This window comes from Lobosporangium transversale, assembly GCF_002105155.1.
Source record: "Lobosporangium transversale strain NRRL 3116 chromosome Unknown BCR41scaffold_20, whole genome shotgun sequence".
Taxonomy (NCBI): domain Eukaryota; kingdom Fungi; phylum Mortierellomycota; class Mortierellomycetes; order Mortierellales; family Mortierellaceae; genus Lobosporangium; species Lobosporangium transversale.
Genome location: NW_019028998.1, coordinates 90,845 through 114,372, shown reverse-complemented (window position 1 = coordinate 114,372; position 23,528 = coordinate 90,845). Strand labels below are relative to the sequence as shown.

Sequence of the window (23,528 nt, the reverse complement as noted above, 5' to 3'; positions counted from 1 at the left end):
TTTTGCATAGTTGCTTCATAAACAGTTATGAGTATAATATAATATAATGTAATGAATGGTCTACAGAGATATTAGCTATTAGTGTCTATTAAGTACTGATGATAAGGAGGTTATTTCTTTTCTTTTCTTTTCTTTTCTTTTTTTTTTTTTGTTCTTGCTTCCGTTCCTACCACTGAGGCCTACAAATCATTCTATTATGACTGTTAGGCTCCAATACCGGAGACCGTATTATCTTTCTTTGTCTTTGTTTTTGGCTTCTTCTCGAATGACTCTAATGTTTCCTCACCACGACCGACCCATTTTTTCAACCAATCGACCATGAAGGCGCCACTGAACAATTGTTCCACATGGTAGATAAGCAAGGGTGTGGCCAAAAGACCTGCCAGTGCAGAGCCTGTACTACTAGAGTAAAGGATCTTGATCATCGGGATGCCCATTGCCACAGATTTGGTGGCACCACAGAACATGATTGCAATCGTATCTTCTTTCGATATGGGTTCTGCAAACTTTTGAGCCGCGGTTCGGGGCAAAGAAAGTCCCTGTGTAATATGAGAATAATCCTTCTCCGCCCATTCGTCATCCTGTTCCTGACCTTCTTCTAATTCAGCTTCTTGCTGATCCTTGGCCTGTTGATTAAGATCCATAATTTTTAGAATCCGCAACTTTGCAGGTCGTACACGGGCTACGAACCCTAAAAAGAATGTCATGATCCAGAAAATGAATGCTTGTAGAGCTCCAATGGCAATGATTTCACCTGCAGTAACGGATGCAAAGGTGTTGTTGTAGAATGCATCACAGAAGACGGTCCAGACCAAGATCAATAGACATGAACTGTTCAACGTGGGGAAATGAACCTTCTTCTTGGCCCAAACGATGGTTTTAGGAAAGAAGTACAGATAGACTTGGCCAACAAGGATAGGCACCAAGATGGTGGTTCCAAGGTCTCTCAAGATAGTCGCGTAATCCAGTCCATGTCTTCCGGAGGGTGTTTGTTCGGTGGAATGTAAGAGTGCCAGGACGATCAGCGGGGAAATAAAGACGCCCAACAAGTTGCCTAGAGCTGCATTAAACAACGCCAAGGACTCATTCCCATTGGCGTTGGCGGTCATGACGACATTTGAGGAGATTGTGGTGGGAGTTGCGGAGGTGACGGCCATACCGGCCAGTAGAGTAACATTGAAGCTCGATAGGCCGACCAAGGCAGTGATGGCCTTGACCACCAAGGGAATGGCAATGAAGGAGGTCAATTGGATTAACAGATGGGCGCGGTAATTCATAGCAGATGTGAGTAGATCTTTGGTCTTGAGTGACAGACCGGAGAGTAAGAAGATACATGCAGTGATACCGTATTTGACCGAGTACTCTGGACGAAGGGGGCCACCTGTCCTACCCCATCCTGGGAAGTATCGTGCAAGGATGATGACAACCACTAGTCCGAGAAGAAACCAATTCTTCATCCACAGATCCCAGGCCTTGGTCTTCCAAGAGACTTTTTTTTTATTCGTCTCTGTTGTTCCTGCTGGTGTTGATCCTGGTTCTTCTGTCTGTACTGCTTCTGGGATTGGTTCTGAACAGATAGATTCTGCCTCGATTGACGCTGGCACTTTTTTAATGACTTGATCGGTATCATATTGTGGCTGTGGTTGTTGTTGTTGTGAATGTTGTAGAGAGTCTTCATAGTATTCCTGTTTGAGATTTTCGTCATAGTATTCTTGTTTAAGATTGAAGGAGTGTTGAGGTGGTTGCTGATGTTTTAGATCGGTTGATGCAGGAGCAGGAGCGGCCGAACTAGTGGTTGAAATAACGTCCATGGTCTCTGAATACTCTTGTTTAGAAACAGATGCAGGTATACTGCAAGAATTTGACGGTGATGATGTTGAAAAGGTCTTTTTTTTTTTTTTTTTTTTTTTTTTTCTCTTTAGGTAAAGGCAACTGTGTTTGATACAAAAAAAAAAAAAAAAAAAAAAAATCAAAGGAAAGGTTGTTTGTCGTAGGATGGAGAAAGAGAGAATAAAAGGCTATTGTTGCTCCTGTCTGGGGTATAAGCCCAAAAGGTCTACAGAGTTTGACAGTTAGAGATGCAACAAAGGAAAGAATGTAAGAATGAAATAGAATGTTGATTGTGAAAAAGATGAATGAATGCACAAAGACAAAGATAGACAAAATAAGGGAAGCAAGAATGAAGAGAAAAAGGAAAAAGGAAAAAGGAAAAAAGAAAGGGAAAGGGAAAGGGAAAAGGATGAAGGAAAAGGATGAAGCAGGGACTGAAAGGGAAATAGTGGAGACGGAGCAAGATGGGGTTTAAATACAGATCAACATGCCTATTTAACATTATATATTTGTATATATTCATATCCTGATCATGTATCCATGTTTTTGGTAATAAAATAAAGTCAAGGATGACAGAGAGTCATCACATCATTGCTTCCGGCTTCAATGTCGGAACACGAATAATCGGATCCAATTGGCAATTGGACACGAATTTAGCCGCAGACCTAACCGTCTTTCTAAACCTTAACTCTATACACCTTGCATCTTGCGCCACATTAAACATCCGCAACCAATGCAGTTTGGACCATGGAAATTTGACTTTATGGACTCAACTTGCCAACATTACACTTACCCAACGTTGTTATCTATATAACATGCTTTTGTCTTATCTGTATCTTGACGCAACATTCCTTTGTTCTGTACATGTGTGTCCATGTGGACATGTTATCAAAACCAAATTTTCTCGAGAGAGCCAATCTAATCTTCTTTGTTCAAATGCGCGTTTGTGCATGGATGTAATAAGGACCTACCTCGTTTTAACCATCCTTTCTTTCCATGTTCCCATGCATGATCTTTTCTCACCAAATAAAGAAAAAAAAATTTGGGCGCATCTGGCGCGATTTGTCCACCTTTTCAGAATTTTGAAAGATTAGGAAAAAAGATAATGCTCCACCTACCTGTATAGAACTTTAGAACTTTAGAACTTGTAGAGCTCTCATGGCGTGCTTATACCCTGATCTTTGCTCATTTTTTTCCTGGGGGTTTTTTTTTTTTACATGCTAGGTTATAATATCTATAATATATACACATGTACAATGTATACAAAGCATATAAGTAGTTCTTGTGAGATTGTGTTCGCGGTTGGTGTTATTGGCGCGACTCATTTCTTAAACACATCTCCTTTCGACAGTTATTTTGGTGGAATAATAACATGCAAATCTCTGTGGACCGAACACCTTACCCAAGGGGCTTTGCTTTGTACCAGATTTAGACTGATCAGTTCACAGTCAGTAGAGTAGTATAACGTACTTTATTGGTTCTATGGTTGATAACTTGGCTGCTGTAGCCTTCAGTTTTACTCGATATATGCAATGCAACTCCTTTTTTCGTCTTTCCTGCAACAGGGAATTAAGAAGAGAAGAGAGAGCAGAGATGCAGCCGATACTGATAAAGACTTGCGAGGCAAAAAGTGTTCTAGCTTTCTTTTTGCCTCCTTATTTTTTATATTTTATTTTATTTTGGGTTGTCTCGGAATTGCTATTAGCATACTAACAATGGTAGATCAATATATTCGAGGCTATTAAAGCTCTCCCTTGAAGCAGGTCTGAACGGCTTTGCAAATGATTCAGAAAGTATATCGAGGGACAGATCTTGCAGACATTGCATTCGATTTAGTAAAATGATTGAAACAGCCCTTATGGCTCGGCATGGCTCAATTGATTGTGATCTCCTTGATTTCTTTGGCTAATGACCTCGACTCCCCTAATGATAAGAGCTGTCCCAACAAGTAAGGCATCAGAGGTAACAAAAACCTGCAGCTGTAGATGTAATAGAGGAGCGCTAGCAAGAAGCTGACCTGAACACTTCTGTTGACGAACTCATCAGCGACCTTCACAGTATATATCTTCCTGTTCATCATCAGATTCTTGTTCGATACGTGACGATAGGACTCACGGGAGTTCTCCCTTGAGATCGCAAGTCGGAAGGCATTGGATGTAAACTGAAGCGCGTTCATCTTATCACTAGGTTATGGACAAATCCTACGTCTATTTCATGAAGCGAAGCATTGACATTAAAGTTGCTCAAGATATTAAACTATTTCACGCGCCATTGTGACTGTAGTTCGATGCTGGGAAGAGAGACTTCTGCAAATCTGCATGTTACATTTTAATAACATGACCGACCATCCAAAAAACGGAAAGACCTGCTTCATTTGCTCCCATCGACAATTGTATCCCTTAGCAAAAACCATTCAGGAGCATCTACAGCAGTAGCGACATCATTTAAACTAGAACACTCGGCTCAGACTTCAATATAACCGCATCACTATGGCTGAGTTTGACATTCAACAGCTTGTGCTGGTCTCAGATGCAACCAACGATGCGGAAAACCTGGAGCATCTGGGGCCTACCATGAAGGAAGTCTATCGCAACAACAAAATGAAACCCTTTTTGGACCAACTAAGCTCTTTCATTCGCCGCAAAGAGATGGAGATTGAAAAGATGTGCAATTCCAATTATGAAGAGTTTGTCCAGTCCGTCGATCGCCTATTGAAAGTGCGCCAAGGAACCGTCGATCTCAAGGATAAGATTCATACCCTCAATAGCGATGTTCAGCGTGCTGGATTGGAATTGACAGAAAAGGTTAAGACGCATTTGACATAATCATACGACATCTATACTTTTATCACACGTTTACACACCAACTTTCTAACCGAGGCGGATGGATCTTTTTTTTTTTTATCAATTCAGAAACGCGAATTAATTGAGTCGAAACGTATTTTGGAAAACATTGCAACAGCAACAGAGACCCTGAAAACCTGTGTTCACTTTTTAGACCTCGCAAACAGAGTCAATGTGCAAGTCGAGAACAGGAAATATTACTCAGCACTCAGGGTAAGCTCCAACTTTACGTCCCATCTTTTCATGGCCCTATTAACAATTGAATAGCCTCGATTGGCGTATACAAATATCACAAAGTACTAATGGAATAGAGCTCGTTTTCTTTTTTTTCTTTTTTTTTTTCCCTGGATAAAAAAAAAAAAAAGATTGTGGATGAGATTCAGGTGGTGCATCTTCGAAGCGTTATCCAGTTTGAGTTTGCAAGACATATGCGTGAGTAACCTCGTCGTCTTGTCTCAAATGATGAGTATAAGGACGACGACAGGATATAGAAACTGATTGTGTTCTTTGAGACCCTCATTCTTATTGAGATAGAGGACTGCATCCCGATTTTAAAACACGCGATCAAGGATGCAGTAACCACTGAGATGAAAGAATGGTTATTCAGGTAGAGTACCTTATACAACAAGCCGACATTTTATGCTAAGATCCCTAGACCTAACTGTCTGATCACTTTTTTTCTCTTTATCTCTCTCTCACTCTTTCCTTCTTTCATGATGATGTTTAGTATTCGTACGAATCAAAAGACGATGGGAAAGCTAGTTATGGATCGAATGGCGGCGAGACAGCAGCGGTGGCGCGACAGATCCAGCAAAGGATTTAGGTTAAAAACATCTCACAACGTCAATTCTGCCGTAGAGGTTGCTGTCAATGAAGAGAATGAAGGTGAGGAGCAGAGGCCAAACCCGCAATTTCGATGGAGATCTTTCTCGAAATGGAAACACGGGAAATGGGAGGTTAACTTTCCTCTTTTTATTTTTTCAACATACAGTCGATATTCTGGATGCAGACCAGGTCAATATTGATTTTAAGTCATTGTACCAATGCCTCCATATTTACGACGAACTCGGTCAACGTTCGGAGCTGAGGGCGAGCTATGCAGAAGATCGACGTGCACAAGCAAAGTTAACGCTATCCTCTATGACTACATTTAATGTCAAAGACCGTAGCACAGACCAATTCGAGTCATTACTGCAGGACATTGTTGGTTTCTTCATTGTGGAACACATCATCCTCTACTCAACTACGAACTTTCGGACACAAAGCCAGGTAAGTAGAAGTACTCCAAAAAAAAAAAAAAAAAAAAAAAAAATGGATCATTGACCATTAGCTCTTAGTATGATTTTTTTTTTTTTTTTTTTTTTTTTTGGGATTAACCAAGTTTGATTATGATCAATTATAGCTAGACGAATTGTGTGATATGGTGACAAGTCTTTTGCTCCGATTATTATCAGAAGGACTTGCCAACTGTCGGGATCCAGATATGTTTTTGAATATCAAGTTGCTTTTGATGTTATACATTCAGACTATGGAGGTAAGCAAGGTCTAGTGATCTTTTATTGTAAGGTGCATCATTTCCAAGATTACTCTTCTTGTCAGTCTATTGCTTAACGCTGCTTAATTTAGTCCTACAATTATCCCGTAGCCAAGCTCAATGACCTTCTTCTGACATTATTCCATACATACACCGACCAACTGGAGGCCAAGTTCAGTGCCAATTTCCAAAAGGTAGCCAGCCACCCCTTGCTTCATGTGCTTCGTTCCCTCATAGTTTGAAAACAGTACATTATTAACCTACCATTCCTTTATTTACTTTACTTCTTTCCCTTACCAGCTTGTGGATGAGGATGACTACACTCCTATGCTTGTCGAGAATCAGGACGAGTACAATCTACTGCAAATGTCATTTCGCTTCAAGGAAGACCGCAAATCATCAAGACAAGGGTATGCTGTTAAAAAAAAATAGCATGGCAGAATTTTTTTTTTTCTTATATGACTAACGCAAGGCCGTGTTTTTTTTTCTTCTTTTTCCTTAAAAAAAAGATTCCCGAGAAGGGTTCCCTTCTCTAAAGTTGTTCCTTATTGCTGCGAAGATATTCGACAGTTTGTCAGTCAGTTCTACCGTTTTGTGGAGGGGTTTAATCAGGAACAAAATGAGATGGACGACCTCGTCAAAGATGTAAATATTATAGGAACCTTCCCACATTCGTAAGTTTATTACAAAGAATTATGTCTATTGCTCTGTTCTTAACGCTTTTGTATTTTTTTTTTTTTTTTTTTTTTCCTATTTCGCTCCGATGTTTATTTGCTTTAGAGCTTAGATACACTACTTACCCAGCATGTCCATTCTGTATGGCTAAAGAAGCTCGAATCTCGCAACCTTTCTCAGATTTCTCAGATTATTATTAACTTGGAGTATTTCCAGGGCGCATGTGGTGATTTTGAGCAGTTACTGAGTGAAATGAGGTACGCTTTCGAGATAGTTCCCCACAATGTCATTGACTTCGATGGTATACTAATTATGTTGGTACTTTTATATCTTTCATATAGATCAACGTCCGATAACTCCAAGATATCGCTCCAAGCAACAAGCTTGTTCAGAGAAACTAGGAGGAGTGCTGAGAAACGCATCTCCGAGCTTGTCAACTCCAAGATTGATGATATTCTTGAGCTTGCTGAATATGACTGGTAAATATCTCGCGCTTTTATATATATAAACATCTTTTCATGAACCTTCTTATTGAATATTCCATCATATCACCCATCGTTTTCTCGAACTAGGCTCCCATCCAGTATTGAAGATCTTCACAGCACTTATCTGCAAGAATTAGTTTCATTCTTGTCGGTGGTTATGAGTGCAACTCTACAGAATTTGCCCGACTCCATTAGGACATTTGTCTATTACGATGCATTGGAACATCTTGCCTCCCAATTGCATGTAGGTCCCATACCCATACATAATTCTTCTCTCTTTTCCCAAGGGACGGGATGGAAAATCGTTAAAAATTCTTGTTTGGGGTTCGGTGTTGTCTGGTTGTTGGCTTATTTACTCTGTTTTTTTGTTTGTTGCCAAAAAAAAAAAAAAAAAAAAAAAAAAAAAAAATTAGCGCATTTTCACGGATCCAAATGTCAAGCATATCAACCAAAACTTTGTCGCAATATTTGACAAAGATATTCGATATCTTGAAGACTTTGTGGCGACTTTGGATAATCCCAGCGTTGCTCAAGCATTTCAACCTCTAAGACAGGTAAATTCCTTTGTCAATTAAACTAACATAGTGCTACTGTTTTTTTTTTTTAAAAAAAAAAAAAAAAAAAAAAAAAAGTAAGCTTGCATTACCTTTGGAATCCCCTCTATTAAGTTATAATAATAATAACAATAAAAAAAAAAAAAAAAAAAAAAAAAAATAGTTGATCAACTTGTTGTTATTAGAGAACACTGAAGAATACATGGACCCAGCCATTCGTAGTCGCCACTATGCTCAAGTCAAGGCGGACGATGTTACACGGATGCTAGAAAAGTAAGAAAAATCTTCTGGTATAAAAGCCCATTTGTTGATCAAAAATACTAATAGCTGCCATTGGTCTTTTTTTTTTTCTTTTTTTCTTTTCTTAGACTGATGACAGCTCCTGTGGCAGCACCAACCACACAAGAGAAGACCAAAAGGAGAAGCTGGGGCAGGGTACTTGAATGGGGTGGTATTAGGAGCAGCTCCTCCTAATAGACCCCTATAGTATCAGTTTTTGAGTAGACTGTACACAATTCCAATACAAATGATTAATAGGCAAAATGTTTCATAGTTTTACGTACAGACATAGAGACAAAGAAGCAGACACAAACTGGAATTCAGGCACATGTCATTCACTGCATTTAACTGAAAAGTAAAAAAAAAAAAAAAAATTCAGTTACACGCGCCGAGCGCGCTCTAAAAAGCGATCTGATCAGATCAACACCCTACTTCATGCTCGCCACAAATTTACTTTCAAATGGGGCCGCTTTTTTATATTTCGGCAATGCAACTCGAAACAAAAGGATCACATTTTTTAAAAAAAAACACACACTCATCAGATTTTCAACAGAGAAACAAACAAGTTTTTATTTTTTATTTTGAGTATTGTTTACAGCTCTTCTCTAATCTACATTTGCTAAATCCAGCCATGACTATCAACAAGAAATGAATACACGGTAAAGGTTGCCAGATGTGCAAAGAAGTCGAGGCAAGTGAATGGTAGACATAGTGCATTGTGATTATTTAGCTTGACAAATGCTAATTTTTTTTGCCGATTGATTTTTACTGCTTTCTTTATTCCTTGGCATGCAAAGACGGATAATTTATCCCAGTAGAAAGCACAGAGAACTGGGTCTGATCTGCCATGGATTGAAAGCCAAATGGGCAAATATTTCCCGTTTTACGGCTCAAGGGATAAACAAAGTGATTTAGCCTAAAGAAGTATAATACTAGAATCTTGGCCTTTGCGCCACCGGCTCGTGTTTCCTTTTTTTTTTTTTTTTTTTTTTTTTTTTTGCTTCTTTGGGATGCATAGACGGGCTCTTGAACAATTTAGAAAACTATTAATTGTATCATATATCAACACTGCCACTAAAAAAAAAAAAAAAAAAGAACGCGTATGAAATTTCAAATTTCAGTTTCTTTGCACCATAAAGACACAAACATAGCGTACGTCTATACGATGACTTAGAAGACGATATCTTATTAGTATATGTATAAGATGTCGTCTGTCCTGAAATTAAAGGTCCCTCTCTTTGTCCTATTGAACCTTAGTTTGTATTACATAGTATGTTTATCTCAATCAGGTTAAAACATTGCCATGTTCCTCAACACTCAAGGCATAAAAAATTCTATCCTCTCGTCCGTAAAAAGGGTAAATTTGCCATTATAAATGGCTTGAAATCCAGCAACCCATGGGCATTGTCTCGAAACTTTGGTTCAGATGTAATGGATATATACAGCGAAAGAATGTATCGAAAGGATGGGAGGGGTTATTGGAGCAAGGAAGAAGGGGTTTGTATTTCTTTTCTTTTCAAGTCCTTGGCAGCAGAACATGATCGATAGATTCACGTCAATTTGTCAATAGAGTTCATGCGCCCAAGTAGCAGTTGTGATCACAAGTTGATCCCGGAGAGGCCGCATGAGTTGAACATAACAATAGCCATAGTACTAAAGGCCTTATCTTTCATGCATGACATGTGCATTATTGCTGTTTTCAGATTTGACACCAATCATGCGAGGTATTTTTTTTTTCCTGGCGCCGGATTCCTAGTTTTATACACAAGCACGCCAAGAGTGAAAAAAAAAAAAAAAAAAAAAAAAAATTGTATGTGAGCAAACAGGAGAAGGATACTGATCAAACAGTTGACGTGCTTCTTTGTTGTTTGCACATACTATCTTGTATCGCGTTTTTTTTTATTGTTTCATAGAATGGGGCAAGAATTTCTTTCCTTTTTTGCTCGTCAATCACTGTCAGTTGTGTGGTGTACACGAACATGCACTAGGCTATTGAACAAACAGCTGAAGCGTCTCTTTGCTTTCTGTACGTACATGTAGAAACGCCTTTTGCATCACAGCGTTTTTTTTTTTTTTTTTTTTTTTTTTTTTTTTTATTTGTTTGTTTCAATTGGATGTAACTCAAACAGTTCTCCGAGACTGAGCAGCCAGGAAACAGAAACCCGATTGATTACTTTTTCGAGAAAAATAGTCAAACAGGAATGTTTGCAGACTTCCCAAAAAGTAAACACGGGTCTACATACGTCTACCTATCTGGTTGTAACAGCTCTGAACCCAGGGGAGCCCCAAGTCCGTCGCTTCACCACCATCCATCGATCGTTCTTGTACGGGCCTTATATCAAGTGCCATCACTTGCTTGAAGAGAGAAAGGCCCAATTCGGTATCGATCTGATCGAGTCAGTGCTGCCGCCCATGACGCTTTCAGGGATCAATTCGTACTTAGAGTACCTGTACAGGGAAGGAGAGGGGAAAAGACTCCAGTCTTTTTATCTCAGTAAGTGGCATCTCCGAAAAACTAGGGACTCGAGAAAAGCTCAGAAAGCTGCATACGACTATGAGATTGATTCAATCCTTCAATTTGTTGGAGGGAACAACGGGATGAATATGGATTCCTCCAACCTTGCAGTTTTCGCAATCGGTCTTGGTTCTTTCGACACACAAACTGGATACCCTTGAAGCATTCCGAGTTCGAAAAGCGATTCATAACTAGAGTAAGCATCGGAAAAAAAAAAAGAAAGAAACTTTGGTCACTCTATTCTCTGTTCTATTTATATTTATTTATTTACTTTTTCCTCAAACAGGCGAGGTCCCTTGGATGGGAAGTTCTTAGCGTTCATGGGTATTACACCAATGCTAAATGTCCCGCCCCAACTGCAACGCATTCCTAGAAAGTCATGTCAACAGGTCCAAGTATTGTCGAAGCTGTCAGATATATTGTGATCGTGACATGGTTGGATCCGAGGACATTGCGCGTGTGTGCCTGTTCCATATAACTACACAAACGAGGCCCAACAAGTTCAAGCCAACAAGTTCATAGGCGTTAGGAGCGCCTTCAAAAATATGTAGGAATTAATGCATCTTGATAGTTGTTTCATGTAAAACTCCAATTTGCCTTTTATTATTCAAAAATAGACGGTGTATACGATACTGTACAACTAGAAAAAACAAAGAACCGCAGTATACGAAAATATGTATACTTTATTCGTCAGAATCGTGTCAAGTCGTTACTGGTTATGTTGAAACCATGTTTATCCATTAACCATGAAAGAAAGTAAGATAAGGAAGGATTACAAATAGAGGAAAAAAAAAATGTAACAGCAAGGATGAAAAAAAGTGGTAAGCCTAAATCGGTATCTACTTTCGCATGAACCCGAATGCAACTGCAATGATAAGACCGATACCAAGGCCGACTGCACCAGAAACCACGATTGGGTTTAGACCTGCCATTGGACCCCCTGCATCTTGAGAACTACTGCCTTTGTTCTTGGTATCGTTGCTGCTACTGCTGGCGGCTGTGGTGGCTGTGTTGGTTGTGGTGGTATCGTTACTACTGGCTACTGCGTTTTGTGGATGAGTTTTAGATGAAACGGTCACTGAGAGTCTAATCAATGGCCATTGATTCCTATACGCCATTTGCACAGCTTCTGTAATATCTGCATCCTGCAGAATCAACACTTGATCGTTTTCCTCGTCACAATAGCTCAGTACTACCTCTTGACCAGGCTCAAGCCCACCCATCTTCTCAATGATCTTATCGCGCAGTTCTGAGAACGATCGAGTGCTCGATCCAAATCGATGAACTTGACCGTTACTCTCCTTGAACTTGAATGTAAATTCGGATCCAAGTTCCTCTATTCCACCAAGCGGTAAAGGAGATGAACCATGACGCACAGACGATTCCAAGATACTGCCAGTGCCATAGTTTAAATCAGAGGGCGGGGGATTAAATCCTGATCGGACATCGGACGCAGAGATTTCTGATCCTGTCTCTTCCCTAGCGAAAGTTGACTCCCAGAATTTGTTCCATACAGGACCTTGACCCTCAGTTGAGACAATTTGGTCACCTTGAATAGAGCCCATTTGATTTAACATTGCAAATGAAAGCTGCAAAACATCTACAAGGCCTGCCATTTGACCATGATCATCCACTGCAGGCAAATGAAGATAGCGATTGTCATGCATCTTTTTCAGTGCATCCAAGATTGTCATGCTAGCCGGCACCGTGTCTGGGTGGGGTGTCATGACTCGGATAACTGAGGTCCTGTCTGGTTCCAGCCCAGCTGCTAACACTCTTACAACAATATCCTATGCGGGAGTAACGAGAAGGTTAACCATTGGCGATCGATAATAGGATCAATATCCGAGGAACTGGAGTCGAGTTTATCAGATTTTAATAGCCGTCCCATACCTTGGTTGTGAAGATTCCCGTAATCCGTCCATCCTCCATGATCAGACTTGCTGTTGTGTGCCATTGTTTCATGACCCTTGACGCTTCACGAACGGATGTTCTGGCTTGAATCTCAGCTACGCCATGGTGCTCGTCCAGAATAGTATTTAGATCGGGCGAAGACATTTTTTCCCTCATCTGCATATCAATAGTTCGAACATAAACCGTACAGTGATAATGTCGTTCCTTATATTAGCTTTATATGCTTTTGAAACCGCATAGATATTTATTTATGCTCCTGCAAGCACATTGATACTTACGATTGCCACGTAGTTTTGGAGTTCAGGGTTTGCAGGTTGAGCCCACTCGGACTGCATGCCTTGAAGGGCATCAGCCAATTGCTTGGACGATTTGTGGGCCTTTTCCAACTTCTCTAGTGCTTCGTAAAGGCATTTTGTGATATCTAGCAGTCCAACGACATCGCCTAAGATTGATAGATTTTTTCAAGATCAGTATTAATGAGATTTTAGTCACAGAAATCAAACGACATTTCAGAAGAATGGATAATCTGTTTTTTTTTTACCATCTGAATTTAAGCACGGTAAATGGCGGAATCCTCCGTTGACCATCTTATTGAGGGCTTCTGTAGCATTGGTATCTGTTGTAACGCAAAAGGGATTCTATAGAAGGGTTTGAAAGTAATGGCGCAGAATGTGTCAGCACAGCAAAATCAAAGTATTTTTAGAGCCAAAACATTAACTTATTGAGCCTTTTCTTAGAAACTAGTTTTAAATTGCATTATCAGCCTTACTTTAGTCATCACTTGTGAGATAGGAGTGTGGATGTCCAAACCCTCGGCCACGACTCGGAATGCGAGGTCCTTATCCGTCATAATTCCTAATTGTGATTGATGTGGAAAAGAGAGTATGTTCCATATTCATATCAGACAATCCATTACAGTTTGTGAAACGAGACACTGTAATACCAATACCAAAAAAAAAAAAAAAAAAAAAAAAAAAATTACCAACTAGTGTTTGTTCTTGTGCATCAATGACAAGAACAGCATCTGCCCTGTGAACCCAATGCACATGTTCATGAAATGTTAGACAAGTGTATCAAGCATTTAGCATAATTATGTTGCAAATAAAATGATTTGCGCAATATATTTACCTCTTGGCTGCCATGATTCTATATCAAGATAGTGAGCCGAAGTGGATACAGATCAGCAGACTGAACCTTGTCAAAGTGGCCCATCTGTTTGGGTATTACAAAAAAAAAAAAAAAAAAAAAAAAGATTTTTGCTTACCTTGCAGCGTCGACGACCATCGCTGTATCTGGGAGGGTCAAGGCGGGAGATGGACTACATCACAAATCAAAATAAATATCAACAAAGACATAATGTTCATTAAAAAAAAAGCATATATATTATGCGTTAGCCCCTTGACTCCGTCTTCCGATCTCCCCTTTTTGTTCCGAGAGGTAGCCTGGATATTGTCCTTTTTATGTATAAAGCAATTATTATGATATCTATTGTTGCTGCAGATAACGAACTCAAATGTTTTCCGTTTCACCACAACCACCTTTTTTACTTTTATCTTTACATTACCAGTGATGAAAAAGACAGCATAGAAAAGAAAAAAAAAAAAAAAAAAAAAAAAGACAATTACCGAAGAGATCCGACGGTGCCCTGAACTGGACGAGTAGACCCATGAGAACGCGTAGTAGTTTTCTTCTTGCCCAATTCCTGATCTAATTTCTTACGGATGGCATCGTCTTTACGAGTCTGTCGTTTACGTGCAATCTCTGAAGCAGAGAGACCTTCTGCGCTGGTGAGAGTGTTGTTGTTGGACGATGAAGATACAGTTGAGCGACGCATGGTTGGAGTCCCACCTACAGCTGATCCTGTGCTTGATTTTTGATAGCCTGTATTCCTAAGCATGGCTCGTTGTGTCCAAATTTATGTGTTGTTGCTGTTGCCGTCGCTGTGGTTGCTATTGTCGCTTGCAGTATCCTGAATAATGATAATTGTTTGTTTTGTTCTGAATGTAATGTGAATGACACTACAAAAAAAAGGCGTTTTAATATGACAATGTTTAAGGAATGAGAGAAAAAAAGAGGGAGAGACAAGAGGAGAGGGAAAGGAGACTTGAAGACGATATGATATGACGAGAGTGGAAGTTGTGTCCCCGTGCCAATTGACGGGAATGTGACTTGCTGAATGATTAACTTTCTCTGTCTCGCTTAAAGCACTGTGCCATTCACATAACAAATTCAAGTCGTAGAGTAGCAATTCGCTAGTTCTTTCTAGTGTATTCTCATCCATCAAAACAAAAAAAAAGAAAAAAAAAAAAAAAAGTAGTTGTTTTATCAGCAGCAACATCACCTCTCATGGGCAGAAGAAAGCATACACTCGACGATACTTACTCGTCCTCAGATGAAGACGAACGTAATGACACAGGAACTGATCTATACGGCAACAATGACATGTTTGACGGTAATGATAAAAACAACAAGAAACAGCATGGGAATCGATGCCAATACTTTGTACCTTCATTCATCCTGTGTATTACAGTTAGAATTAATGTACTAATATCCACTGTATCATCTACTACCCTTTATTTTTTACTTTGCTAGATATGAATTACAGGTCTAGGCGCAAGCGAACAAAGGATGAGGCTATTTATGGATCATTTTTAGAATCAGATGAAGACAACAGAAGGCCTCGATTGGACGGGGGTCGCTCAAGGGGACGAAGGCGCGAAGGATTCGAGTTTGTTGCTGCCTCTTCTGCGTCTATTGGTCAACCAAAGACTATGTCAGATAGATCAGATGGAGGCTCATCTGATTCTGACGAACACATGGAAAGAAGCAGTGATCGTGGCATAGAAAAACGCGATAGCTCAGACGACGAGGGGAGCGGGGGCGAAATGGATCTGGATAATGAGGATGAGAATGAGGATGAGAATAATGAAGAGGAAACAGAAGCTAGACAGGCTAGAGAAGCTGCATTCAAAGCCCAGAAGGCAGAGGATCAGGAAGAAGTTGACGCTTATGAGGACAGATTACAGCGGCCGCAGATGGGACCCAAACCCGGTATTGGGCTTGGATCTGTTACCGTAGAGACACAGGCAATGGGCAGTCCTTCGCTATCCAGCAACAGTATACCCATCGATAATAACAAGACTATAGCAGCATCCATCAAGGCAGGTCTAGGGCTATCAAATAAGTCAGAGTCATTAATTGCCGCAGAGAATAGCTCAAGGAGCCAGCATCGGAGCAGAAATAACACCTACAGCAGCATGAGCTTCTTCAAGAATAGAGCAGGCCTCGGTGGGGATGGATCAAATTCTAGCAGTCCATCGCCTCGTCAAGGATCTCCTGCAGCAACATCTAGTCCAAAATTGGAAGCACCGGTGATTGCACCCGTCAAAGTCAGTCAGGACTATGGCGCATTCTCGGCTAAAGGCAGTGGGTTTGGTCTAAAGATGCTGGAGAAAATGGGATGGAAGAAAGGCTATGGTTTAGGCGTTGGAGGCACAGGCATTGTCGAACCTATCCAAACAAAGCTACGGCCTGTTAAGATGGGTATAGGTTTCAAGGGATTTAAGGAAAAGACAGATCAAACACGTGCCGAGGAAAAAAGGCGCGGCGTTGAAGTCAGTTCAGATGAAGATGAAGAGCCAGCCAAGCTCAGGTCAAAGGCTGGAGCCAAGAAGGAGCAGGAGATCAAAGCAGATGGGTGGAAAAAATCGAGCAGTCGCGGGCCACGTAAGGCCAAGGTCGAATACAAGACAGCTGAGGAGATTCAGCGTGAAATTGAGTCTGGTGATTTACCCATGACTCAAGTGCAACCTCAAAAAATTTTGGATATGACAGGAAAGACTGTAAGTTGATTACGGCTATTTCACGCTTACATATATTGGACACTTCTATATTTGTCATAACCCTGTATGAACGTTTTACCGACATCACCATCTGCTTGTATGTCTTTTTTTTATTTATTTATTTTAGGTACGAGAACTTTCCTCGGCAAGTCTGATCACCTCGACAACTCCATTTGAACATGAACGTTTCCCTGAACTCCGGCACAACCTGCAGCTGATGGCCGATATCTCAACTACAGATCTCGAACAACTAGCCAGAGCGCAGAAGGCTGATCATGTACGGCAAAAAGTATTAGAGGCAGAGGGCGAGCGGATGCAGAAATTAATTTCACAAGATGAGATCAACCTCGAGCGCCTGACCAGAGTACTAGCCATTACGGATCAATGCTCTAAAATTGCGAATGAAATTCATGAGGCAACAAGTGACACTTCTGGGAGAGTTGCAGTCGACATTAAAGAAGATTATATTGCTAATGCTTTCAAGGAGCCTTTCGATATGTTCTCTGGACTTTATTTTGAAGAATATCAGTTGTACGAACTAGATCAGGCATTCTTTGCTGCACTTCAAGATAGTTTCAAAAGGCTGCTGAAGGATTGGAATGTACTTGGAAACCCTACTTTAGGTGCAGGGTTGTTTCGACGGTGGCATAAACTACTTCGGAAAAGCAAGGTGGTCTACAATAATGATCGAAATACAGAAAGCTTCTATGGGAGCAAACCTGTTCAACCAGAGCAGATGACGGCTTACGAGAGCCTGTTAAATCAACATTGGCTTCCCAAAGTTCGTTCAGCTATCAATAATGAATGGAACGCGCGGGATTGTGACCCGGTAATTGAACTGCTAGAAGCATGGGCACCTCCGATCCTTCCAGAGTTTATCTATGACAACATCATCACTCAGCTTATCCTTCCTAAACTTCAAAAGGAGGTGGATATATGGAATCCACGGGATTCGCTTATGCTTCACACTTGGATTCATCCCTGGCTACCCGTCCTTGGACAACCACTCATGGATCAGGAGCTATTTGACACAGTACGTCGGAAGCTTGCATCTGGACTTAAAGCCTGGAATGTCTTGGACCCAAGTGCCTTGCATATATTGGGGCCATGGAAAGGTGTTTTCGAAGATTCAGATATGGAAGTACTACTGTTGAAGTCTGTATTACCCAAGCTAGTGGAAGGGTTGGCATTATTTGAAATTAATCCACGAAACCAGAAGATTGAAATCCTTCAGGCCATCCTTCCATGGCACTCATATTTCCCTAGTACAACATTTAGCTCGCTTCTAGTGAATGAATTCTTCCCTAAATGGCACCAGGTGCTATACTTGTGGCTCACTCATCCCTCAACTACGGATCTGGAACAGGTATCACAATGGTATCAATGGTGGAAATCATTATTCCCTGCAGAACTAGTGCAAGAAACGGGTGTTGCATTGGGATTCCGTCAAGGGCTAGACATGATCAACCAGTTCATGGCAGGGCTTCAGATCATGGCGCCAGCAGATCTAGCACAGGCACAAGCACAAACGCAACAAAAACAGCAACAAGGCAAGGCGGGCAGCAGTGGATCGAGTGCATCAGCTGAAGCTCTTGGGCGGTTACAGACGAAGAAGCATTTGGTCACCACGATGTCGTTTAAAGATCTTGTACAAGACTATGCAACACAGAACTCGTTGCTGTTTGTAATGACGAAGCAGATGCATGAACGGTCAGGCAAGCCATTGTACCGGTTAGGGGGCAACTCGACAGGCACAGCCGGAGGCATCCTTGTGCACATGACAGACGAAGTAGCGTTTGTGAAATCGGAGGAGACCGGAGTGTGGACACCAACAGGACTAGAGGAGTTAATGTTGCTTGCGGGTGCAGGCAAGACCAAAGGCACAGCAGGAGGAGGAGAACAGAGATCTCGGTAAAATATATAGTTGACAAAGTATTAGTGTACATTAAGACAAGAAGAGCCAATAATATTACAACCGACAATCCAACACAAACAGGGCAATGTTGTCATCAATGCATTTATTCATTACACAGAGTAAGCTGGGCGTTTTCTGTCCCGCTCCATTTCACATTCATCGAGGTTTCTTTTTGCTTTAAAAGTTTTCTATAATACCTACGACCTCGTGCGTCTTCTCTCTGTATCTATTCTCACTTTCTCTCTTTTTTTATCTTAATCAGTACCTTTCACCTTGGCCATCTTTCATTCACATTGACATTCAGACACTTGTAATAAATCACTCGACTCATTACATCAACGCACTCGCAATAAAATTCGACCCATGGTACTAAACGAAAACGTCAGAAGTGGACATAGGAGGACAGATATAGATGAGCCACGGCAAAGCAGAGATAGACAGGAGAGGCAGGAGAGACAGGAGAGACAGGATGGACGTAGACCCGGCCTTCATGGCCGAGCGCGCATCTGGGGGCCTACCAGGTCAATCCGTATGATTCTTCTGTCCACAGCCCTGATGGGGTAAGAAACATAAAGAGCAACAGTTCTCTACTCTGGCTCCGTAATAGTGCAAGCTCTGTGATTGCTGAAAATCTACAGATTCCATTTTGCAGCTTGCTTACCTGAATCTGCCTCTGTCCCGGCGCTCTCTTAGTCTCCAATTTACTTGTAGGTTCTTACCTCTATATATGCTTCCCAGCTCAATAATGGAGAAAACAATGATATCATTAATGTGAGAGCACAGAAGAATAAATCTGGCAACGGCGCACTTTCATGCCCTATTTACTAACGGAGGTTTTTTTGCTTTTATTACTTAGGGTCTGTGGAAATGGCTTATGGAACCCCTTTTCTTCTTCAACTTGGTCTTTCAAAGTCGCTCATGTCGCTTGTATGGATAGCGGGTCCTCTATCAGGTAGAAATAAGGAGCTTCATGGCTTTCGATAAAATATAACGAGTAAAAATTGACTTAGCGCAACACTGAGGCTACCTTCCGCATCGACTCTGACCAGGATGTGATTTATCATTTTCTCTATCCACTACGATTTTCAGGGCTTATTATGCAACCCATAGTTGGTGTGCTCTCAGATAGATGCACTTCTAAGCTGGGGCGACGACGACCTTTTCTCATCATCGGAGTCATAGCGGTTGTTGTCTCCTTTCTATGTCTCGGATGGTGCAGAGAGATCATTAGGGGAGTCTTTGGTTCAGATTATTCTAACGTATGTCTGTATATCTGCATCTTTTTATCTTTTACTATCACCTCTCAGATCTCGTTTATTCTATTACAATGCAAATCTAACTTTGGTTTTCTCTATATGCCCATGTCTTAGTTAGAGAATGCCACTATCTTAATGGCAGTAGGATCTATTTACATTCTGGACTTTGCGATCAATTGTGGTAAGGTGATGTTTTTCATGTTTCATGAGGGAACTTCAATGTTGATACAGGATATATTCAACCTCCTGCTATTGCAAGTAGAAACTGATGAAACATTTTACGGACTTCATTCTTCTCTCTTTTAGTTCAAGCAAGCTGCAGGACGTTGATCGTGGACAGCTTACCAGCTTCGCAGCAAGAGGCAGCGGCGTCATGGGCGAGTCGACTTATGGGTATTGGCGGTATTTTAGGATATTTCATGGGCAATGTCAATCTACCTCAAAGAATTCCAGCCTTTGGAGATACACAAATCAAAGGCTTATGTGTTATTGCTTGCTTATTCTTGATCTTCGCTGTTGGATTGACATGTGTAACTGTGACTGAACGAGTCATGGTCCGAGCTGAATCCAAGTGAGTTGATGTTTTCTCGACTTTTTCTTTTTTACAACAGGACTAAGTGTGTAAGTCTACAAAACATTTCACTAAAAATCTCTACACATATTTTTTTCTTTTTTCTTTTTTCCTTTTTCTTATCTTGCAAATGAAAAATGATTCCCAGATCCTCAAACTCTTCGTTTGAAGAGTTTTTACTAGGATTTAAAACAATATTCAAGGCCATTCGATATCTTCCTACAAGGATCCAACATCTTTGCAATGTCCAGTTCTTTGCGTGGATGGGTTGGTTCCCATTTCTCTTTTATTCATCCACCTATATTGCCGAGATTTATACTCGCGAGATGATGGAGAATGGGGCGCCCATAGATCCCAATCCACCTTCGAATGCGGATCAAGATGTTGTCAATGGCGTTCAGGATGCAGCTATTAGAGCAGGATCCTATTGCTTGCTCATCTATTCCATCATTTCACTGGCGGCTTCTATTTTGCTCCCAGTTTTTGTCGCACCTGCAGAACAAGTTGGCTCTGAATTAAGCAATGGGCCGTTTCCAAACACGAGATCAGAGAATGGACATCTGAGCACAAAACGGACTTCAAAGTGGAATAGGATAAAGCTCCCCCAATGGCTACAACTTCCTATTCGGGGACTCACTCTGCCTAGAATGTACACGTTGTCATTAGTGCTAGTCTCGTTCTCGTTAATAAGCACGTGGTATATTCATGACCTGAGAGGATCGACCATTTTGTTTGCTGGCTGTGGTATTTCATGGGCTGTGACGATGTGGGCTCCATTCTCTATTTTGGGCGAAGTCATTTCCCAACAAATGCAAGAGGAACAACATCAAAACCGTGTTCATGAATCGAACCAGTCACAATCTCGTGAGTCAACAGAGGTTCTTTTTCAAAAGCAAAACGATGACGACGATGACAGTGGAGGTGAAGAAATCCAAATGGTTGATAGTAGCCGCGGAAGGCAATATCAACCTTTGAGAGGAGGAAGAGAAAGTCTGGATGAGGTGATAACAGTGGTTGAATCTAACTTTCAAGGTGGACGTCATTCCAGCACGTCCTCGCCCACGATTGTGGATGGACTATCCAGTATTGTGGCAGCACCTGCTGGTTGGACAGTCCCACCAGACCAAGGTGTGGCCATGGCACTTATCGATCCTACAGATTCTGACACAGATGTGGCTGGAGATGATCATGATGGTCATTTAAACGTCAGGAAACATAGGGAAGATGAAGGAAGAACGTTGGTCCGGAAACAGAGCAGTCGATCTCAATCATCAACAGGATCGTCTTCCTCTCGTGAGGGACTTCAAGAGCGGCGTGGGTCAAATGGATACACGCGCTCTATTGATAATAACAGTGACAATAGTAATAATAACGCAAACCATCCTGCACTTCCATCTAGCCGCTCTAATTCTGCGTCAAGATCTGCCTCTGCCTCTGGGCCGCCTTCTGAAGTATCATCTGCAGGCGCACTGTTGGGTATTCATAACGTTTATATTGTTTTACCACAGTTTCTGGTCAGTTTTTTAAGTAGTTTAGTGTTTGCAGCGATTGAACCGAAGGAAGGCGACGCAAACACGGGTACAGGCGAAGGATCCGATCAGCCAGGCGATCCTGAGACCATTGGCGTTATGCTTCGTATTGGAGGTATCATGGCTGGCATTGCAGCACTTTTGAGTTTAAAACTGTGGAAACAGCCACGAACTGTAGCACCCTTGAACCACTTGTAGGAAAAAAGAAGCCCCTAGTTTGAAGTATGACCTTGTCCGTTGTAAATAGATAAAGTTGACAAGATAAAAGAACGACATTTGACATTTTATGCAGATAAAAAAAAAAACTTTCAATCCTCCACATTACATTAAAATTTATTGTGTATAAACTTTTTTTTTTTTTTTTTTTGTATTCTCGTTTATTTTCATTTCCTATTGTTTTAATAAAACTACTTCCAGCTATTTCGCTTAAGCCTGGCTGCGAAGAGTTCTCTCAAAATAAGTGTTGAGGGGTCCCTTCTCGTTCAAGTACTTGACGTAGCAACCATCGGGCTGGAGGAGGCCAGCAGAGCGCTTAGCGATGTAGTCCTCACGAGAGAGCTTGGTGAAGCCCCACTTCTTGGAGACAGCAATCTTCTGACGACCAGCAAACTTGAACTTGGCACGGCGGAGAGATTCAATGACGACGGCCTTATTGGTATCCTTGGTACGGATGGAGAAGATAACTTGACCAATGTTAACACGAGCAGCAGTGCCCATGGGCTTACCATAAGCACCACGCATACCGGTCTGAAGACGATCAGCACCGGCACAGGACAACATTTTGTTGATACGCAAGACGTGGAAGGGATGAAGACGGACACGCATGTGGAAAGAGTCCTTTCCAGAGTTCTTGGTGATGTACTTGTTGGCGCAAATACGACCGGCTTCGAGGGCCTCGGACGAAATCTGCTGCTTTTCGTCGCACAACAAATGGACGCAGAGAGGGAACTCGTCAACACCAGCCTTCTTGCGACCAAGATCATAGATACGGATCTTTGGGTCTAAAAAATAAAATGAAGAGGGGGGAAAAGATAGGGGGAAAAGGCAAAGAGTGTTGAATGAATCTGTCAGATAATATTCGTCTAAGTAGGATTACGCTGAGAACAGAAGGTGTAGCCGATTTATCCAAGTTCTTTTCTGTTTTTTTCTTTTGTTGAGTGTTTTTTCCTTTTTCAAGCTTCTCAAACCAAAAGTCCATGATCAATCCCATGCTCTAGTGGACTAAAATTGGGTAAACTTGTTCAAGTTGCGCATACTTAATGATCCTGAACATAATAATTACACATAAAATAAAAAAAGTTTTCTGTCTCCCGAATGCTGAACAATCCCTGATATTACTAAACACGTCTGTAAGGATAATAGTTTCGTAATTACTAACCAGGGACACCACGGCAGAAGCGAGACTTGGGATAAGCCTTGTTCTTCTGGTATCTGTAACAGCGAGCTGGACGACGACCCATTTTGACTAAGGGGAAGAAAAAGAAAAAGCCTCGAGTTAAAGGAATGAACTTACAAGAGAAAAAAAAATATGTCAAAGTAATGGTCCTATCCGATGGTAATGAAGAGTTGTATCCTGCTGTTCCGCTAAGTTGTTTTTTTTTTTTTTTTTTTTTTGAAATCCTGAAAGAAAACAAAGATTTGTCATGTGTGATGGTATAGCGATGAATAAGGCTCAATCTATACGAAATCTCTGTGTAGTCCGCAGCAAACGATCAGATTAACAGAAACTAGCGATCCAGTGTGTTTTTGTTCTACATGTCGGTGCATCAGCATCCATTCATAAGTT

At 41.1% G+C, this 23,528-nt stretch overlaps 6 protein-coding genes across 6 annotated transcripts; 3 read left to right on the top strand and 3 right to left on the bottom strand.

Moving 5' to 3' along the window:
* Positions 1-150: 150 nt before the first annotated feature.
* On the bottom strand, positions 151-1,912 carry BCR41DRAFT_354203 (SBF-like CPA transporter family-domain-containing protein). Its single transcript, XM_022024272.1, has one exon. The coding sequence runs from the start codon at positions 1,809-1,811 to the stop codon at positions 204-206; it is 1,608 nt and encodes a 535-aa protein (XP_021880983.1). The 5' UTR covers positions 1,812-1,912; the 3' UTR covers positions 151-203.
* A 2,252-nt stretch (positions 1,913-4,164) lies between these two features.
* BCR41DRAFT_336862 (exocyst complex subunit Sec15-like-domain-containing protein) lies at positions 4,165-8,541 on the top strand. The gene is made up of 16 exons (XM_022022048.1): positions 4,165-4,634; positions 4,743-4,886; positions 5,039-5,105; positions 5,208-5,280; positions 5,401-5,558; positions 5,665-5,942; positions 6,076-6,207; positions 6,300-6,401; positions 6,508-6,617; positions 6,717-6,852; positions 6,988-7,139; positions 7,224-7,361; positions 7,455-7,611; positions 7,781-7,921; positions 8,085-8,194; positions 8,290-8,541. The coding sequence occupies exons 1-16, from the start codon at positions 4,320-4,322 to the stop codon at positions 8,393-8,395; spliced, it is 2,319 nt and encodes a 772-aa protein (XP_021880982.1). The 5' UTR covers positions 4,165-4,319; the 3' UTR covers positions 8,396-8,541.
* A 2,769-nt stretch (positions 8,542-11,310) lies between these two features.
* Positions 11,311-14,716, bottom strand: BCR41DRAFT_322990 (hypothetical protein). The gene is made up of 9 exons (XM_022021493.1): positions 14,255-14,716; positions 13,894-13,947; positions 13,758-13,775; positions 13,612-13,658; positions 13,399-13,484; positions 13,171-13,267; positions 12,908-13,071; positions 12,609-12,785; positions 11,311-12,505 (listed from the first exon to the last, which is right to left on the bottom strand). The coding sequence occupies exons 1-9, from the start codon at positions 14,524-14,526 to the stop codon at positions 11,555-11,557; spliced, it is 1,866 nt and encodes a 621-aa protein (XP_021880981.1). The 5' UTR covers positions 14,527-14,716; the 3' UTR covers positions 11,311-11,554.
* Positions 14,717-15,886: 1,170 nt separating this feature from the next.
* BCR41DRAFT_306565 (GC-rich sequence DNA-binding factor-like protein-domain-containing protein) lies at positions 15,887-18,386 on the top strand (the record flags this gene model as incomplete). Its single annotated transcript, XM_022020830.1, has 2 exons — positions 15,887-16,471; positions 16,599-18,386. 2 exons carry the CDS (start codon positions 15,887-15,889, stop codon positions 18,384-18,386), a joined length of 2,373 nt encoding a protein of 790 aa, XP_021880980.1.
* Positions 18,387-18,526: 140 nt separating this feature from the next.
* Positions 18,527-22,060, top strand: BCR41DRAFT_381044 (hypothetical protein). Its single transcript, XM_022027288.1, has 7 exons — positions 18,527-18,946; positions 19,080-19,093; positions 19,243-19,338; positions 19,476-19,645; positions 19,757-19,823; positions 19,949-20,213; positions 20,362-22,060. Exons 1-7 carry the CDS (start codon positions 18,750-18,752, stop codon positions 21,938-21,940), a joined length of 2,388 nt encoding a protein of 795 aa, XP_021880979.1. The 5' UTR covers positions 18,527-18,749; the 3' UTR covers positions 21,941-22,060.
* A 107-nt stretch (positions 22,061-22,167) lies between these two features.
* BCR41DRAFT_354196 (ribosomal protein L10e/L16) lies at positions 22,168-23,207 on the bottom strand (the record flags this gene model as incomplete). Its single annotated transcript, XM_022024271.1, has 2 exons — positions 23,121-23,207; positions 22,168-22,743 (listed from the first exon to the last, which is right to left on the bottom strand). Exons 1-2 carry the CDS (start codon positions 23,200-23,202, stop codon positions 22,169-22,171), a joined length of 657 nt encoding a protein of 218 aa, XP_021880978.1. The 5' UTR covers positions 23,203-23,207.
* Between the last annotated feature and the right edge of the window lie 321 nt (positions 23,208-23,528).

Bases quoted from the DNA above. Each gene is read 5' to 3' on its own strand.
- BCR41DRAFT_336862 (XM_022022048.1), top strand. From the start codon at position 4,320: ATGGCTGAGTTTGACATTCAACAGCTTGTGCTGGTCTCAGATGCAACC. The intron at 6,402-6,507 runs GTAGCCAGCCAC...TTCCCTTACCAG, and splicing joins TCAGTGCCAATTTCCAAAAG to CTTGTGGATGAGGATGACTA. The intron at 8,195-8,289 runs GTAAGAAAAATC...TTCTTTTCTTAG, and splicing joins GTTACACGGATGCTAGAAAA to ACTGATGACAGCTCCTGTGG.
- BCR41DRAFT_354203 (XM_022024272.1), bottom strand. From the start codon at position 1,811: ATGGACGTTATTTCAACCACTAGTTCGGCCGCTCCTGCTCCTGCATCA.
- BCR41DRAFT_381044 (XM_022027288.1), top strand. From the start codon at position 18,750: ATGGTACTAAACGAAAACGTCAGAAGTGGACATAGGAGGACAGATATA. The intron at 19,339-19,475 runs GTAGAAATAAGG...TACGATTTTCAG, and splicing joins GATAGCGGGTCCTCTATCAG to GGCTTATTATGCAACCCATA. The intron at 19,824-19,948 runs GTAAGGTGATGT...TCTCTCTTTTAG, and splicing joins GGACTTTGCGATCAATTGTG to TTCAAGCAAGCTGCAGGACG.
- BCR41DRAFT_322990 (XM_022021493.1), bottom strand. From the start codon at position 14,526: ATGCTTAGGAATACAGGCTATCAAAAATCAAGCACAGGATCAGCTGTA. The intron at 13,268-13,398 runs GTAAGGCTGATA...ACCCTTCTATAG, and splicing joins TCTCACAAGTGATGACTAAA to AATCCCTTTTGCGTTACAAC. The intron at 12,506-12,608 runs GTATGGGACGGC...ACTCCCGCATAG, and splicing joins CGGGAATCTTCACAACCAAG to GATATTGTTGTAAGAGTGTT.